Raw genomic sequence first — 17,500 nt, 5'->3', positions numbered from 1 at the left:
GTGTAACAGTTTACATTAGAGGTTGTTAAATAGATACATTGAATACCACAGCCAAGAAACCACGTAAGCATTGAAGACCTTTGATGGAAATTGATGTGTTAATTTATCTGATGGAGATGATAGGTTTAGGTTTTTGTCTCTTGTTTTCTTTGACAACTTGGGTGGCTCTTACTTTTGGGACTGTGGATGAAATTTTTAAGTGTAGCATTTCAAATAAAATTTATTGAGCAGCACTTTCTTGTTATGTTGTTTATTTTGCAATTTACAAAGGTCGTTCTATTTTTTGCGATTCACTCACAGTAGGAAACCACTTGGCTGAGTACACTCCATTCGATTTTTTGACTTTCCTTTACAACTTGAAGGTCTAAAGTTTAAGGTATTCGGACCCGTGCATCGATCAAGTGCAGCCACAAAAAGTCATGCAGTTGAATCTTTAAGAATCCACTTGAGTTCTCAATATTCTTATCCTTCTTTGTAGCAATGAAGGTACACCTCCTTAAATTCTGAGAATGAAATGTCCTTTTCGAATTCTACTCTAGCTGTTTATTCCGTTTGAGATGAATTACTCTGCGAGCTCTATAAGCAACTGTACTCCATCTTTACCATTATTAATCTTTTGTGCTATGCTCATTTTCTTGAAAATTTTCTTGCTGTGTTTCGGTCCTCGATGTTCCAGTAAAAGCCAAAGACTCAAGAACGCTCTCAGCGTTGGACGGCGGCTTCAAAGCCAGGAAGTCCAAGTGGCTTTTACGTTCTGAGAGCGTTCTCTTTTGGATTACCAAGATTAAGGAAGATTCTATTGTGTTCATATTCTTTCGTGAAAATAAAAATAGCCGCACATATGGTTCCTCCTCTTTGCTTTCCTTAAGTGCTCTCTTTTTCCGGGAGCCTGCCAGTCGTAATCCCTCTGTCGAATCCTTTGAATATTGGTAACCATTGTGGTCCTCGTGATTTTAAAGCCTGCTTCTTGACATACTATCCTGTGATATTTATGGAAAACAAGCACTGGTACTTTATCTCCCCAGCGGTTGCCCTCAAGTGCTTTTTGTTCGCACGATCTCGAATTCGCTACCAAGAGCAAACATTAACGTTGATGATTTCTCGACGCCATTTTGCGTTTAATCGACCAAAGACTCGGCAAACATAGCAATGTGTTTGATCAACAAACGAGCTGGCAAGAATCATTGGTTCTACTCTGCTTTCAAAACTTGAGTGGATTGGAAAACAGTTTTTGATACGCTCATGCAATTTACTAGCTACCGAGTGGGTCAAATTCATAAAGAACTAAGGGAAAAATACAGGTTTCATGTTTAGAGACACTTTAAAATTGTACGTACAGCCAGATAGTTTGTTAAACAAACTACGCAGTTTCCTGGGGCATCGTTGATCATCGTTCTCTCACATATTTGGAATATTTCGGTTGATCACCATACTCTGAAAACGCTTTTAGCCAAAAATCGACTTAATTAAATATCATTCTCCAGCGAAAGAGGAGCCAAACAAGAAAAAGAGGAGTTCATTTAAACCACGAATTGATCGTCAGTTGTTTTTCAGTATTCTTTACGGACGCGAAAACTGAGACAGTTTTAATGGGATTAGATGGACAGCTTCCGTTAGATACAAATCTCACGCGATTCCTGATTTTTGGAAAAAAACTGATATTCAAAGCGCTTGCCAAACGATTTCAACACTCATGTTGCTGTTAAACGTCCTCAAGCCGAAAGTTCGACAAAAGGATTTTGAGCTTTCAGATCCATTTTCTCCCACCTTGGCGTATTATCAAGTTGCTTGGTGTGATTCAAAAAGATAAGTTTATCGTACTTTGTTTGACTTGAATTAAAGCTTCTTACCACTCTGCACGATTTTCCGAAGAACACTCACTCGGTGAGGGAAAAAGGAGGCCAGTTTCGCAACAGCTATAATTGACTATAATGTGACAATAACACTTGGTTTTGTTTTCGGATTTCACAAAATCGTTGTCGTATGAGTTCGTCCTACTAAAATTGTTCTAGAATAATGAAGTTAGTATCTTTTTCCAAGACAAAGGAACTCGGTTTGTCATAAAAACAGACGTAGCAGTTTTGCGCTCATGATATTTGAAAAATTCATTCTCTTGATATTGTTCCAGTGACGATCGATCAAAATGTCGGATCAAGGAAAGTTCCTGACCTTTTTCATCTTATGAGTACAAGATGCAATTCCAAAAAGAAGCAAAAATAGCATTTTTTGTATCCCAGTAGGAGTTGTGAAATAATATATGGACACATTTCACGGCGAAGTCACGGAGGAAACGGAGGGGCGAAAAATGAACATAACTGCACAATAAGTCAAGGTGACACAGTTTGTATTCTTTTTCTGCAGAACAAAGACTTAAGGGTAGAAAAATATCGAAAAGCAATTGAATTAGAACCTCGACTGACTTATCCGCAAAGTGAACGATCTAAAATTTTGGCCATCCCGGAAAGAATTTTCAGCTAGTGATCGCCGATTTTTCCTTGTGTGTTGAGATTAAGTTCGGTGTGTGCCACAGATTCCCGGAGTATTTTGACCTAAATCCTATTATATTTCATACAGCCAACATTGAACAACATGTTCCGTGTTTTAACAGAAAGGATCGTTTGATGAACAGTTTTCGATGTTGCTATGTATTACTGTTGAGGTTTTGGAAAGACGAATCGGATTTTTGCGATCTGAAAGCGCGAATCTTTGATGGTTGGAAGGTCATTTATAAGATGATTCAAAAATCCTCAGTTGTTTTCAAGATAAAGACTTGTCATGATTTTGTCATTTTTATCAACTCATCGGGATCATTATTTAGCAATAACTGCAAACACATGGTTGGTAATGTACTTTTGATAGACTATGCATGGTCTTATCGAGAAATACATCCCAAGATGAGTCATTGACGGCTTGGAGAAACTGATGGCATTGTTAACTGAGAATTTATTTCAGTAACAATAAAAAGACGTTAGAGAGCAGAACTATGCATATTAATGGAAAAGTATAACACAAACACGAGACATGATAGCTTTAGACACAGTTTCAATAAAGATGCAAGTTTATAAAACGTCTCACGGTAGTTCTGTGGCTCGATAGTTACCGTCGCCGACAAAGAGCAAGGACTATCCCAAAGTTTTTCAAACGTATAGTAATTAATGAGGCTTCTTTGCGGCTGTGTAACATGTAAGAGTCATGACGGTAAGATTAGGACTTGAATCCCTTTCTTTATTAGACTTCTGAAGTTCTTTTTTGTCTGATTCCCATCCAAATTAGATTCAGTGTTGCAGCACAAATGCAGAAACATCAATCTGAGATGCAGACTACTGTGATAAGCTAATTTAAATTGATCGAGCCAACTTCCTCAGCTGCAAAAATCCAAGATTTCCGTCAATTACTTGTTATTATTTGCTAATGAATTTAATATGGGATACTGACTTGTTATTATTAAACATGCACTCGTAGGATATTATTAAAACTGTTGATTAAATGAATTCTAAGCAGTTATGATATTGAGGAGTCTTAAAATTTCAGAATGTTGACGAAATTCCATAAAATTATCATTAAATACAGATTGGTAAGTCCATAACATTCTCATAAAAAATGACAGAAACAGAGCGACAGATTTGATTAACTTAAATTATCTCACGGAAGTTTAAAGAGAGGTTTATCCTGAGTGAATAATCCTTTTTAAGGCTGGCTGAAACTGCAAATAAGTTAATAATGAATTAAATCAATCGGTTGCCTAAATAAAAAAGAAAATTTTCGTACGCATCAACTGATTTGTCTGACTCTACCCCCCTCGCTTTACTCTGCGAGTGACTGCGCATGATCGCGCAGGGTATCTTCCTCAAGCAGCGGGCAACTCTTCAGTTTGCTTTCCCTTCTCACCACAAACCCAACATTCAATTTTATCTATTTTGTTTGATTAATTTAAAACGAATTTGTTTATATTCACATGTTAATTTGCGTCTAAGAATGTCACGATTAATATTAAGACAGTATTCGTTTAGCTCGGAGTATTAACGCTGAACTAAATAATCGTAATTTCGCGATCCAATACTCTTGCCTTTTTAAGTATTATTAGGTTCAGATAAAATGGAAAAGGACTCCATAAAAAAAAGAAAGGCATGTATAGGATATAAGTAATCGCTGGATAACACGATTCGTCGTTTACTCCTTGATTGTGACGACATACTCAAAAGACCCCTCAAAATTGTTCTTTAAATATATATTACTGACGACTGATAAGTCATATAGATTGGCATTATTTCCCCTATAGTAAAGAGTTGACAAAGCATATCATTGCACGACAAACAAAATTATTTGAAAAATAGTTGTAAGTGTAGTTTAACACACCGTAATCTTTTTGTTCAAACGAATCGCTGGGTTTCTTAAATTCCCACCAAAGCCAGAATTTTTGCCATCTGACAAGATGTTAGTTTGGTTTTAGACTTTATAGACCGTTGGTAGAATGTTCGACCCAAGCCGTGTCATGGAGCGTTCTCCCGGTAGCCAAAACACAGGTGAGCCGAAAGCTATAAACATAACCTAGACAACGACAGCGTCACCTTTTCGCACTATTCCAACCCTTTTAATCTAATATGACAAAAATTATGCCCGGCTGCCCAGGGATGAAACTGCTATGAGCTGCACTTAAGAAAGACAAAATATGAAAAATTTTTGCTATTGTGTTAACGTTTTCCATAAAACGTTGAATTTGGTTATTTCACGCTGTTGTATTGCACGACGGTAAAGAAATGTATTGAAACGTTTAACGACCGTGCACCACGTGCAAAGCAGGTTTCCTGGTCCCAGTTGTTCAAAAGGTGGATAACGCTATCTGCCGGATAAATCACTATCCATTGGATAGTGAAATTGGTTTCGCTATGACTTATCCACTGGATAGTGATTTATCCGGCGGATAGCGCTATCCATCGTTTGAACAAATGGGGCCAGGTCTTTAAATATGGAGATTTCTGGTGTTTTTGTCCTGTTAACGTTATCTTTTATTTTTGTTATTTCACTTCCACAGCGTTAAAACCAGCTCATTTGGAAGGTAGCCACGCAGGCGAGATTCATGCGATACTAGAGAGATACATGAACGTCAGGTTGAAATATTAGGCTCTTTTCGGGAATGAGCCCGAGCAGGACCCGAGTCAGCGGCGGAAATCATCGATCCTAGGTTGAAATTTGCGTTTTACCAAAAATCAAAGAAACTTGTTTAACTTTATGTCTTGCCTGTTAGCTGCAAATAGCGAGCAACTTGTCAAAGGTGGAAGAAAAGTTATGCTTTTATGACAAGTCAACCTACCGTTTCAGTGCCGCCGTTTTCATGTAAACGCCGGATGCAAAACAGTTGCGATCGCGTAAATGTTTATTTTCTTTGGCCTCGTTACATTCAGCGTCGTAGTTTTCTAAATGATGGATGGCCACTGACACTAGAACGAAGAAGCGTTTTGAATTTTCCTAGACCATAACAACCACTCGTATTTCTGAAGGTTGCGAGGCATAGTTTGTTTCAAACGTGTCTGTGAAAACGAGCCAAGCGGAAAGAAAATTGATCGTACTTTTTGGCAGAATGCCGAGCTCGTCAATGGATACCAAGACAAACTGTCCTGGAAGGAAATACCAGACCATAATTGCCGACCTATGACTCCGTCAACATCACGTACATTTCCGGGAAAACAGCGCTCTTGAAGGTTTTTTTTCCATTTTTCACGTGTTTCTAATAGCATTTTAATGAGCATATTGATGGATAGAGATCCTAACTTCAGAGAGAAAGAGTTATTTTGTTTTGAAATAACTAGCCCAAGTTCCTACAAAAATTTAGAGTCATTTGTACGTGAGACCCTTTTTTTCTCATCCAAGGCCAAGAAGTATCATTTGATTTCTGCGGATTTTGGTTGTTTAATAACTTAATTAAAAACTTTATTTAAATGTAAGTTCTGGTACCTTCATTTCTTACGTCTTTAAATTTCCAATTTGTTTTAATTTAAAATTTTCTTTTGAATTTCGTAAACTTGAAGTAATAATGCCAGGGCTGAAACCTTCAATGGTTTCTTTGACAAAATTGGGCGGAAGGAATTTCCTTTAACGTTTCCAAAAGGAAGATTGATGGGCCTTCTAGACAGTCAAACATGATATTGATTAATTTATTTCTCCTTTTTTAAAATAATCCTATTATATTCTCTATTGTAATCTTAAGTAGTTGTTTTAGCGGAGAATATTCGTGGTTTTTCACGCATGGGATCTCAATGATCTTTTCGCAGTTGGTCATGCCTGGGGCGACAGTATTAATTCGTGGTTATCTGCTTTCATTGTACTTAATGTCTGTCTGCCTTGTCCATAAACGAATAAACCTGACTTTTTACTCTTGGTACACGTAATAACGGAGATATCAGCCGAAGATTGTGCATAGGGTTTCCCAAAGAAGGACGTATATCTCAAGCCGAGCGCTGTCGGTCATTTTCCGGAAATTTTTAGTGTTCCTCGCAAAAAATTTCACCCAGTTCCATTTAATCATTCTACACTCGGAGAGTGTTTTAAGTAATTATGATCTGAGATCCCCTCTCCGGCCCTCAGAAAAATTTCAAGGCTTTGCTGAATAAAGACAATTCGAATTTACCATGCAAAGGGAATACCTCTTCTTTAATTGTATCTTCAACAGGGGTTCAGAGGACACGCTTTCCGCGTCGTGAACGAAAACCAACGAGGATTTGGAGTGATTTATAATTTAGAAGTAGTTCTTGGATTTTGAATTCTGAAAAATTAAGTTTGAAGTCTTCTCGTTATCTGCAGGCACACGTTCAGTTCAGGGAGATTTAATACTGCTGCTTCATCGTCTTGAAAGCATGAAAATTCCTACTCTTTATTTCCCTCTTTTACGAAATTCCTCGATATCTGTAATTAGAAGCCAAACAACGCGCTCAACTCAAATAAGTTTCTTAAGTCTTTTCAGGCCGACATTTGCGGTTTGCCGTAAACTTATAAAGCGAAGTTAAATCTCTATTTTAGCTGTCATCTACTCCCGCAGTGAAAAAAAGCTTTTGCCGGTAATAAAACTCTAATTTGTTGGTCTTGACCCACGAGAAGTGCCTTCGTCTGATCTTTGGCTGAATCTCTCGTTGAAACTTAAACAACTCAACGACTATTCTTCAAGTTAAATCTTTGTCGTACACACAAAGACGAAACACACCCTAAAAGAGACAATCACTCACACCTTTGTTAGAAATTTGAGCCCACATTTAGCAGCTTTCGAAACTATGGCTAAATACTTCGTCGGTACAGCTTTTCCAAATAAAAATTGCTGTCTTTCGGTTGCTTTCTTGGCAAGGATAATTTGGGAAAATCAGCGTTCCTTGAAGGTTATGACGGCGATGTTGGAACGTCCCGACCATTCAACCTACAATTCAAAGTCCATTTTTGTCGCCGCTGATTCAGCACATAGAAATAGCCTAACAGAAAATCGACATGAAAAAAGAGTATACCAAAGGGAGATCTTTTGCAGTTCATTGAAGTTATGATGAAGTTATGAAGTGAATGGTCTCTTCTAACGTAATGGTTTCGTTATCAACCTTGTAAAGTTGTCCATTTAGATTTTCTCTCATTTACCATTAGTGATTGTGTTAGACTTTGTTCACACCCGGATTGAACAAAGTTTGGTTTTGTTGGGCAGTTTTTTCGCGTACCTAGACTTGCATTTAGAGGGTCTAAAAATCATTTCTACCCTCAAGAACTCTGAAAGGTAGTGCATCTCTTGTTCACCCGCCTCATCGTGAAGTTTCGGTCGACCAGTTTAACAGATCAAAGAGTTTCACATCATTTGTTTCAATCATTTTTACTTTGCAGAATAGTCCTGCCTGAAATATGTGCGTGGTTTTAGAAGACAGGGCAACTCATGGGTTTTCGTATAACTGACAAACGCAAATGCAGACGTGATCAGGTAGCTTTTGAGTGTCTCGAGGGATCAACTTAGGCAAATGTTTGCCAGCCCTTTGATACGAAAATTCCGGCTCGTTTACAACCACAAACCTCCGATTTCCTGCGTGGGCGAGAAACTAGCCAAAGTCAATTGAACGTTTGTAGAGAAAGCTATCCAAGAAATCGCAGAGGAATACGAAGGTGGCGCAAACAGTTCTCCTTCAGTGAGTTTTGAGTAGAAGCCTCCTTCCTCGATGTTATCAAAAATATGTAACGAATTTTAATTCAAATTTCGAGAGCAAAACCAACAAAGTAACAAAGGTGGTGTTTAACTGGTTCATAATTTAACACTTGCCATCGATAAAACTAAATATGAAATGTTATCTAACAAAATTATACATAAAACCTGTTTCTAAACAGATATTTTTTCCCTTTTTAAATATCATCAAATTTACAAGTTCTTCGGGTTTGTAGCATGCTCGTTATTCAACTTTCTCTAACTTGAAAATGGAAACTTAAACAATTTTTTTAAGACCTAAAAATAAATACTGAGGAACATTCGTAGAACTGTGAAATGCGGTGTGCACAGCAGAAAATATGATATAAAATAACAAAATAATGATTGTCATTTAAACAGTTTTAAAAGCGGACTATTCTCTGTTAAGATTTATTCACTGTGAGATTTAGGAGCTCTTTATCAACTTTTAAATGACAAAACTCGAGATATCCTACATTCAATACTAATTTCACTCACCGAGGTGTGATAATGGCAATGAATTATGTATACAATAGGACGCGACAAACGGACTCGTGTCAATGTCATCTCTGACAGTTTTTGTATCAAACCCTAAACTGGAGACCAGCACGTAATTCTAAAACGACAACCGAGACAAACCTTAATTTAGGGTTTAGAGACAACAGTTTATCCAATGTAACTGATTTGAAAACCTCTCAAGCCACTTGCGATTGTTGTTTCGAAGATCGCCTACGAAGGTCTTCGACGCAATCTGTTCCAATGATTGATCATTCGTCAGCTTGTAGAATGTAACTCGCAGACGGAGATTTGCGATAATTATTGTGGAAGATCAATTCCTCAGCTCCATGGCCCAAACATATTGCGGCCACCCAGTTCTTCCTCTCTTTCGTTGAGATGCATCCTGGTTTGAGGAAGAAGCCTGCGAAGGACAAATCAAATGATTTAAGCTTTACGTACGCCTAGCTTTCAACGCCGCCAGCGTTGCGCAAGTTCTCCTTTAAGTGACCAATTTAAAGCAATCAACTTACCATACTGTCCCTTTTTCTTTTTTCTCTCCCCTCGCTCTGAAGCGACAAATCTGCAACGAAGTTGGTGTTACTCCGTCCGGGTTTGCCGTCGTTGCTCTCTTCCAGTATCTCCATCAGGAACTTGATATAACTGATCGCCAGCCGAAGAGTTTTTATCTTGGAAAGCTTCGTGTCCGGTGGAACGTTCGGGATGTGGTCTCGCAGTTCAGCAAATGCTGAGTTCATAGTTAGCGTTCGCTTTCTCTCCTTGCGATTTGTAGAGCCTCTGGGTACATCATTTGCTCCATTGGATGCAGTCGCTTGGAGTTCAGCTTCGCCGCGTGGCTCTGTTTTAAGATCTTTATGTGCCTCTACTTCGATCGATTTCTCCATTTTCTCAGAAGGCGTGAAACGAAAAAAAAATAGCGCAGTAAAATTTGATGCTGATAAATACTGTTCCCTTGGTCCACAACGAACAGCTGGTTGACGCTGTGGAATATACGTGTTGTAACCTCACAGTTGTTGAGGTGATACCTGACTGACTGGGTACTAGCTGCTTGATGGGGACGTTATTAGCGGTTGCCTAACACTTATCATCCAATTACGGGGCTCTAAAAACGTGGAATTAATGATAAGATTGATCATAATTGACAAAAGTGATTACTGGTCACACGTAAAACTTTTATGTGGCAAGAAATCGCCGAAGTATTTTCTTTGTTTCAAATGAATAGAAAGATTAAAAGGCTCAATGATTTCGATTGGTGTATTTCCTGGATTTATTGCCGGCTCCGATTCACAAATAAACAAATGAAAGCTAATTAATGAGTTTACTTGTCTGTAAATTTTCCGTTCCGCCCCATAATAATCGTTGCCACAACTACTGTATTCTCTCTGACAAAACGTCTTTGCTGTACTCGACACGCAAGTTAACCTTGATTTTTAGGAATATGAGACTCACTAACACTGACTGAGATAGTTTTAAACACAGATCAGCGAAATGAGACGCTGTTTAAAAAGTTGTGGGAAATGTTGTGTCACACCTCTCCATTTAAATGTCATGAAACTTAGCTATATTGTTTGAGGTCCTCCCAGCTAATCGATCCGTTTACAATACGCTCCGCTCAAGGACGCCTTTGCGATGCTGCGTTTTTGCAAGAGAAGGGTAAATTGTTAATTACAAGATCGTCTGTTCGAACCACATTTATATCACCTATGACCCAAATCTTCTTTTTGCGCTCAAATACAGCCTTCCTTATGTTTAACACGTGTCAATCACGAACTCAGTCATTCCGGAAACAGTCATCACTTCCTGTGTACGGATAAACAAAGATATTTATAAGTCAATTACGGTGAATAGCGCAAATCCAAGAGATTTTAGTGTCTTAGATATTCTTGGACATGTAGATAATTTCATTTCTCTATTTTATCGACAAATATCAAAACCTCTTACATTAGTACTTATTTTTCTTTTAAATTTTCAAAATTCGGACTCTATGGCTCAAGTATAAAGACAAAATTGTGAGACAGAAAACTACAGAAAAAAAGGCCTTTTAGGGTGCAAATATGGCGCGCCAGCTCGTTATTTGAGATTGGTGGAAGTTTGATAACATTGACACGGAATGAATCAGATATGAGTTCCTCAATCCAACTTCGGGACCTTTATCGACAATTTTTTTCCCTCCGATTAGATACAGAATTTGTTTAAAATACAACTTCTTTGAAAGGAAAACACCATGCGTACACAATACTTACCCAGGTTAGGAAATAACAAGCATTTCAGAATGACAAAAATCTACGACATGAACAAGGCTGAATTTTAGTACAATGGAAAGTGGCATAAGTGTCAAATTCTGTTTCAGATCTTTTCTGTTTGTTAATTATTTGTTGTTACAATCATTTTTGTCAGTTTTCCATGGTCTAAGCTTTGGCGTTCCAAAGAACAGATAGACTTTGTCACGGTCTAATCCACTTTACACTGTTATCAGCACTTAGACGACGTATTCATCTGGCACTTATTTCTGTCCGGACTGATTGCGAAAAATGCAGATGACCAGTAATGATGACCTTGAGTTGAAGATATTGCTCGCATGCGACAAGTTAAAATTCTCTCCGGCAATTTCTCGATTTTTTCGTTATGAATAAATAGTTGTAGATGTAAAATATTTTCAAAACCTTTTCCTACGGTGGCCCATTAGGAACCGTCACCTTTCTTCATTAATTCAGCCACATATTACAAAGATCAAGTAATTAAAAGCTATGATCCTCGCAGTTATGAACTTGAAAAAAAGGCAATTGCAAAAATTGCGTTCATAACTGCGTGGATCATAGCTTAACTTGATTTCATATCCGCAGTTCATATATGATCCATTCCATATATCATTTCATCGTTGATTCATTCCTCACGGGAACATTAGAACCCACAAATGACCAGGGGCTCGTTGCTCGAAAGTCCCGAAAGTTTACGGGCCATTTTCGGGTGTCACAATTCCCACTGTATCTCAAGAACGGAGAGAAATTAAGTCGTCAAACTTCACAGTCAGTTTGCTCTTTGTTACCTTGAAAACATGTTTAAAGATCGGCGTTCCTGAACAAGGGGTTGGCAGGTTTACAAATGGCTTTTCGGGACTTTCGAGAAACGGGCCCCTGCTCCCAACGTCAGTGGTTTCATAGCTCAGTTGGTTAGAGCGTCGCACCGGTATGGCGAGGTCAAGGTTCAAACCCCGTTTTCAGGCTTCAGTTTACGCAATTGCAAAAATTGCGTTCATAACTGAGAGGATCATAGCTTTACTTGATTTCATAACCTCAGTTCATTTCATATATGATCCATTTCATATATCATTCAGATCATTTCATCGTTGATATTACAAAGAATTACTTATCTTGCAAAATAATCAATCAGTTCGCAATCTTGGTCGAATCAAACTTCGCCCCTTGCAAAATTTAAAACTGAAAACTGCAGTTAATTAGACGAAAGAGCAGCTCTTTCAATTCAAAATGGAGCAAGCTGTTTCCGAAGCTTAACTTTTCTTGGATGGCGAAAAAGGCTCACTCAATCTCATCAAATACTTTCGAGTTCCAGTGTACATCTGGGTACATCTATACTTTGCAATCATCATTTTTTGCTTCCAGAAAGCAAAAAATGATTCCTGCGCAATATTAATTAGGGGTGGCGAATGGTAAATGCGAGACTTTGCGAGACGGCGAGACCAGCGTTTTTCTTTGCGAGCCCGAGACATTTTGACTTTTTAGATTTCGAGACCGAGACTTCAAAGTGTTTGACACCTTCATATAAAAAACGAGACTGCGAGACGCACATAATTGCTCAAAAAACGAGACTGCGAGACCCGTGAAATTCGACTGAAATTTTGCGAGACCCAGAATTTTTGATGAACCATTCGCCACCCCTTTAATTACGTTCATCATTTTTTTGACCTAAGCAACCAAGCCTTATAGTGAGGTAACGCCTGGAAGATAATAGTACATCACAATGTTGGAACCCCTTCTGGAGGTTCTGTCGTCTCAACGTATAATTCTAGCGAGTGGCTCGCCGAGGAGATGTGAAATCCTTCGAAGAATTGTAATTATTACGTTGATGTAGTATTGGTAACGATATAACTTTTGAGAGCAATTTTTAAAATTTACGTTTTTTTGAAATTCGCCCAGGGCCTGAAGTTCGAGGTGATTCCATCGACGTTTGAGGAAAATTTGGACAAAAATACTTTCAAAAATCCGTCTGATTATGTTTTGGAAAATTCCAAGCAAAAGGCCTTGGAAGTGGCAGGAAGAGTTGATAGAAAGGTAAGTATCAGCGGCACCATGCGCCAGATGAGCCAATTTTTCAAAATTCATGAAAATATATCATGGCCATAAAGTAAACCAAAACTCAGGGGCACCCAACGAGAATATAGTTCAAAACTACTTAAACATAGCATTGTTAAACGTATTTTAGTATGTAAAGAGTAGATATAGGCATATTTTTATGCCCTAAAAATTTTTCATCTGTTCGGATTTCCCAGCTGAAAGCCTAGTGATCCGAAAATTATAGGGATCAAAACTTACCTTTTCGAAACTTTCAGCCACAAAAAAGGCTCCCGAAAATTCTAGGTGACCTTTTTAGGGTAAAAACCCGTTAAAAATGGGCAAATATACCGTTTTTCAGATGTTCGAAAATCCTAGGACAGGCAGGCAAGCAAGGAATTTAAGAATGAATGCTCCAAAAATTCTAGATCTCAAATCTTCTTCCGAACAGATGTTTTCCGAAAATTGACGTTGGGTGCCCCTGAAAACTTAGCCTTTTTGGAGAAATTTCTCTACCTGCTGGGAATTTTTAATCTGTTCCACACTCCCAGCAGAAACAGACCAGAAATTCCATTTGTCAACAGGGCAGGGTGTAAGTTTCCCAGCCAGCAAGCATAATAACAACATTTGAATGTGTCATATGCCAAAATGGGCGTGACAACAGGCTTCGAATTTACCATTCATTGGGGAAGGGGCAGAAGCAAAGGGTACATTGACTAGCCGTCAGGAGAGGCAGGAGCGTGAGCAGATCAATTGAAAACAATTTGCCAGCACAACAAAAATCTTTTTCCCAACAACTTCCCAAAACTTCTTTTTCCAACCAGCAGATACACACCTGCAGAACACATAGTTTGTGGAACATCTCCTTTGGGTGCCCCTGAAGTATGTACCGGAGCAAAGTAGTAAAGTGAAGTGATCTAAAGTACATTAAGTTTGGTAAATTTTGTAAACGTCCGGGCTAGTCTGGTTATTTTGGGACTAGTTTGCAATACTTGACAATTGTTCGGCACACGCGAGGTGAATATCATCTCATTTTTTATTCCCGGAGCCTGAGATGAATAACAAATTATTATTGGGGATTATTTGAAAAATGTGCATTTTCTTTAAAACACATAATTTCTTCGTCTGTGACTTCGGCAAAATATCTTGTGGCCATTTTGAAAAAAAGGTGCTTATTATTACACAATAATCACCTCAAGTTCAAGCAATCAGTGCAGAGAATTTTTAATAATCTGTTATTCTGTTTGGGTGACTGTGGCCATACTGTTTGTCATGCATTTTGCAATCAACAGTAATAATTATGTACCCTGCTCTCTAATGGTGCAAAATTTGATTACTAACAAGGGTTGTAGCTGGGCCTACAGTTCATAGTCCTCACCCAAGAAGACTTGAAAGTCTAACCATCTGCAGAATGAAGTGTCTGGCCAGCATTCAAACCTGAACCTCACACACATTAGCGCAATGCTTAACCCTTTCAGCCCCGATAGTGCCAAATGGCACTTATAGATTTTACTCTGTCTAACGCCAGATGATTTTACTCGTCAATGGGGAACCCCTCGGGGCTTAAAGGGTGAACCAACTGAGCCAGCTGGTTGGCAGTTTGAATTAACCCTTTCACCCCCGTGGGGTTCCCCATTGATGAGTAAAATCGTCTGGCGTTAGACAGAGTAAAATCGTCTGGCGTTAGACAGAGTAAAATCTATAAGTGGCACTCTTGGGAGTGAAAGGGTTAATGGGGACATAGTTTTTGAGTGAATCTAGCTGTTGTTAACCCTTTCACCCCCGTGGGGTTCCCCATTGACGAGTAAAATCGGCTGGCGTTAGACAGAGTAAAATCTATAAGTGGCACTCTTGGGAGTGAAAGGGTTAAGGTGACTTAACACAGTTTTTGAGCCTTTATACTGCTATTTCTGCCATATTTCTGCAGTTTTTGCCTGGAAGCTCAAACTTGGTCACTGATAGGTGCTTACACAAAGGTTTATATTTTTTAAAGTTAATGTGCTCTGCAGGCTGTTACCATGGCAACACATCTATATTAAAACAAGACCTATAGAATGCTTATTCCTCTTTTATGCAAAATTCACTCACTTCTTTTTTAAAGTATGTGTTATGTGCTGGAATAACCAAGAGATGTCTGCAAACAAGGCACAAGTAAAAAGACCTCCTGAGTATGATATAAAGCATGCGACAAAAGTGTGTATTATTTAATTATTTTTACATCGTTGCAGTTACTTAGGTTAAAGATTAAGTTTTAAGCAATTCATAAAGCTGGCTTACTGTCTTGATTAACTTTTCAAACTCCAAGTTCCACCGACTGTAGACAACAATTCGTGACTTTCTTGATTTACTGGACTCTTTCCACTCACTGGATTTTCTGTGTACACAAACTCTTATGGAAGACTTCATAATGATCTCTGAACTCTTTTGTGTTCTTCCCTTTGTTCTCTCCGGGTATAGCAAGATCAAAGATTATATCTCCACCATAGTTATCGCAGTTGATTATACATTTAGCTTCCTCACAGTATAGTATCCATTCATCGCACAAGTTCAAGTGTAAGCCCTCAAGCAAGAAAGTTCTTTCTATTATTTATAAGCCTGCTTTTATACTTTTACTCTAAGCATCTGAAATGTTCTGTTGCTATTTATAGTGTATTACACAGTCAGTCTAGGATTTTCACGTAATGGAAGTGAATTTACACCACATTTCCAAGACCATCATTGCAACAAGGAGAAAAAAATTTGTCACCATACTCGTCATATTTGTTTTGATTTCAAAATCCGCGCCAGCCTTCAATGAATACCGTTGACCATGGAAAAACTGGGTTATTTTCCTTTGTCATCTTGTTTGATAAAACCAAATTTTCTGTTGGAAGTTTGTTTGTTATCATGAAGAAGACTTCCAAGGGAGGTATTTACATGAGACTGGGACGAATTCAGACCAGTATGAACTTGTACCGGTGTGAAATTTTTGCAGTTGTTTACATGAAAATGGGATGAAATGCTTGGTGCTTTGCTGAACCATAAGCATACATGCTTGAAATTTCTGGACCCGGTCTGTCATTTGCTGCCATTCAAATGAGAATGGGGTATGAACTTAGACTGCAATCTTGGACAAAATTGTTGAGAAAACTCTGCTTTTGGACAAAACTCCGATCACGAGTATGAAAAATAAGCTCTCTTTTTGCCCCCACCCCCCCCTGATCAATGTTGCTAGACGAAACAAAGCATGTCGAACCTGGGCTTATCAACATTGGTTGTAGGGGGGAGGGGGATCGCTAATAATGTGCGATATTAAGGACGCAGTGCGCACAATAACCCCTGTTTTTAATATTCTCAACCCTTTTTGTCCAAGATTGTCTGGGGATCATTTTGCCCAAGAACACAAAACGCGTGTATGTATGAGTTCTGTAAGTACAAAAGAGAAAATATATCAGTCGTAGGCATGTCGTCATGGTATTCGATTGACAATTAGAGTTAATTAACCCTAATAAAGAAAAACAATGTTACGTCATCATTGAGGTTCATTATCAAAACATCTGGAAATGGTACATAATAGTCATGTTGACGACGCTTTAGGAGCGTATATTGTATTACAGGTGCAAGATCATAATGACAAAGCTAAAGATGTTGCTGAGGAAGTAGGAGTTTCATTAGTAACAATCTTTAGGATCAAGAAAGGTGTCCAAGGCCTTAAAAGGGATGTTGTCACGCTGTTCGTTGGTAAAAGCCACAACAAAGGTGTGATCAGATGTGACCCATACGATAAACTATATGGACCCTTCTTTGAAAAACATGTCAGAGAACAGTTCCCTAAACGTTTTGGGACAGCAAACAAGAATGTGGTATAACAGGAGCAAAATAGTAATAGAGCAAATTACTTCCGGTTGCAAGAAACCCACTTCCTGTTTGTAAACCGTGCGTCTTCGAATACGAATTGTCACGAATTTTAAGTATAACTGCAAGGCATTATATTTATTTCCCCTACTGTTTTCTCAAGGCGTTGCTAATGAGTATAAACTATGCACAAAATCAATGAGATTTCTACAGTTTCTTACAAAAAGTGACGCATTTCAACGGTTAACACACCGGCTGGCTAAAAACAGACTGGTCATGAAAAATATTTCAAATCTGTTCAAATCACGTTAACCGACCAAAATTTCTCATTCCTTCGCCGTAAATCTATGTCAGTTAAAGAGCACACAAAAGTAACCGTTGTTAACCGTGCAATTTCCTCATTGCGTGTAATCTTACAGAAATATATCTGCGATAATTTCATGTCTGATATACATATTGATCAGTGTAAACCAAAGTGGGCAAAAACAGCTAGGGCAAGGCCGACTGGTTTTGATATAACTCCTTCATATTGTCCTTGTTATAGGACTCAGTAGGTCTCTTACTTCTTAATCGTACTAATGTATGAATTCCACGATGTAAAAGAACAGCAATTCGCAGTGCAGTAAAGTAAAGTAAACAGAACCCTATCTTCTGTAAACAATTCACGTACATGGCTAATAATGCA

At 38.4% G+C, this 17,500-nt stretch overlaps 2 protein-coding genes and 1 long non-coding RNA gene across 8 annotated transcripts in view; 2 read left to right on the top strand and 1 right to left on the bottom strand.

Moving 5' to 3' along the window:
- LOC137999772 (uncharacterized) overlaps positions 1–7,943 on the top strand; it is a 27,464-nt gene extending 19,521 nt beyond the window's left edge. The window contains exons 1-2 of one of the 3 annotated variants that reach the window (XR_011123005.1): positions 1–2,332; positions 7,849–7,943. The exon at positions 1–2,332 is cut by the window's left edge and continues 7 nt beyond it. This is a non-coding gene — a long non-coding RNA (uncharacterized lncRNA). Of the gene's footprint in view, positions 2,333–6,216; positions 7,745–7,848 lie in introns of those variants that run through there. The other 2 variants (XR_011123004.1, XR_011123006.1) reach the window with 2 other exon arrangements.
- LOC137999770 (heart- and neural crest derivatives-expressed protein 2-like) lies at positions 7,738–10,314 on the bottom strand. Its single transcript, XM_068845677.1, has 2 exons — positions 9,205–10,314; positions 7,738–9,095 (listed from the first exon to the last, which is right to left on the bottom strand). Exons 1-2 carry the CDS (start codon positions 9,574–9,576, stop codon positions 9,006–9,008), a joined length of 462 nt encoding a protein of 153 aa, XP_068701778.1. The 5' UTR covers positions 9,577–10,314; the 3' UTR covers positions 7,738–9,005.
- A 2,330-nt stretch (positions 10,315–12,644) lies between these two features.
- The window catches only part of LOC137999786 (probable bifunctional dTTP/UTP pyrophosphatase/methyltransferase protein), a 14,215-nt gene continuing 9,359 nt past the window's right edge, over positions 12,645–17,500 (top strand). For 2 of the 4 annotated variants that reach the window (XM_068845696.1, XM_068845695.1), the window contains exons 1-2: positions 12,649–12,760; positions 12,847–12,981. In XM_068845696.1, the coding sequence (XP_068701797.1) occupies positions 12,671–12,760; positions 12,847–12,981 (225 nt within the window). In that variant the 5' untranslated portion in view covers positions 12,649–12,670. Of the gene's footprint in view, positions 12,761–12,846; positions 12,982–13,805; positions 13,864–17,500 lie in introns of all 4 variants that reach the window. The other 2 variants (XM_068845699.1, XM_068845697.1) reach the window with 2 other exon arrangements.

This window comes from Montipora foliosa, chromosome 4, assembly GCF_036669935.1.
Source record: "Montipora foliosa isolate CH-2021 chromosome 4, ASM3666993v2, whole genome shotgun sequence".
In the NCBI taxonomy this organism is placed as follows: Eukaryota; Metazoa; Cnidaria; class Anthozoa; order Scleractinia; family Acroporidae; genus Montipora; species Montipora foliosa.
Note: the sequence above shows the minus strand (reverse complement) of the source record. Positions and strands in the feature narration are given on the sequence as shown.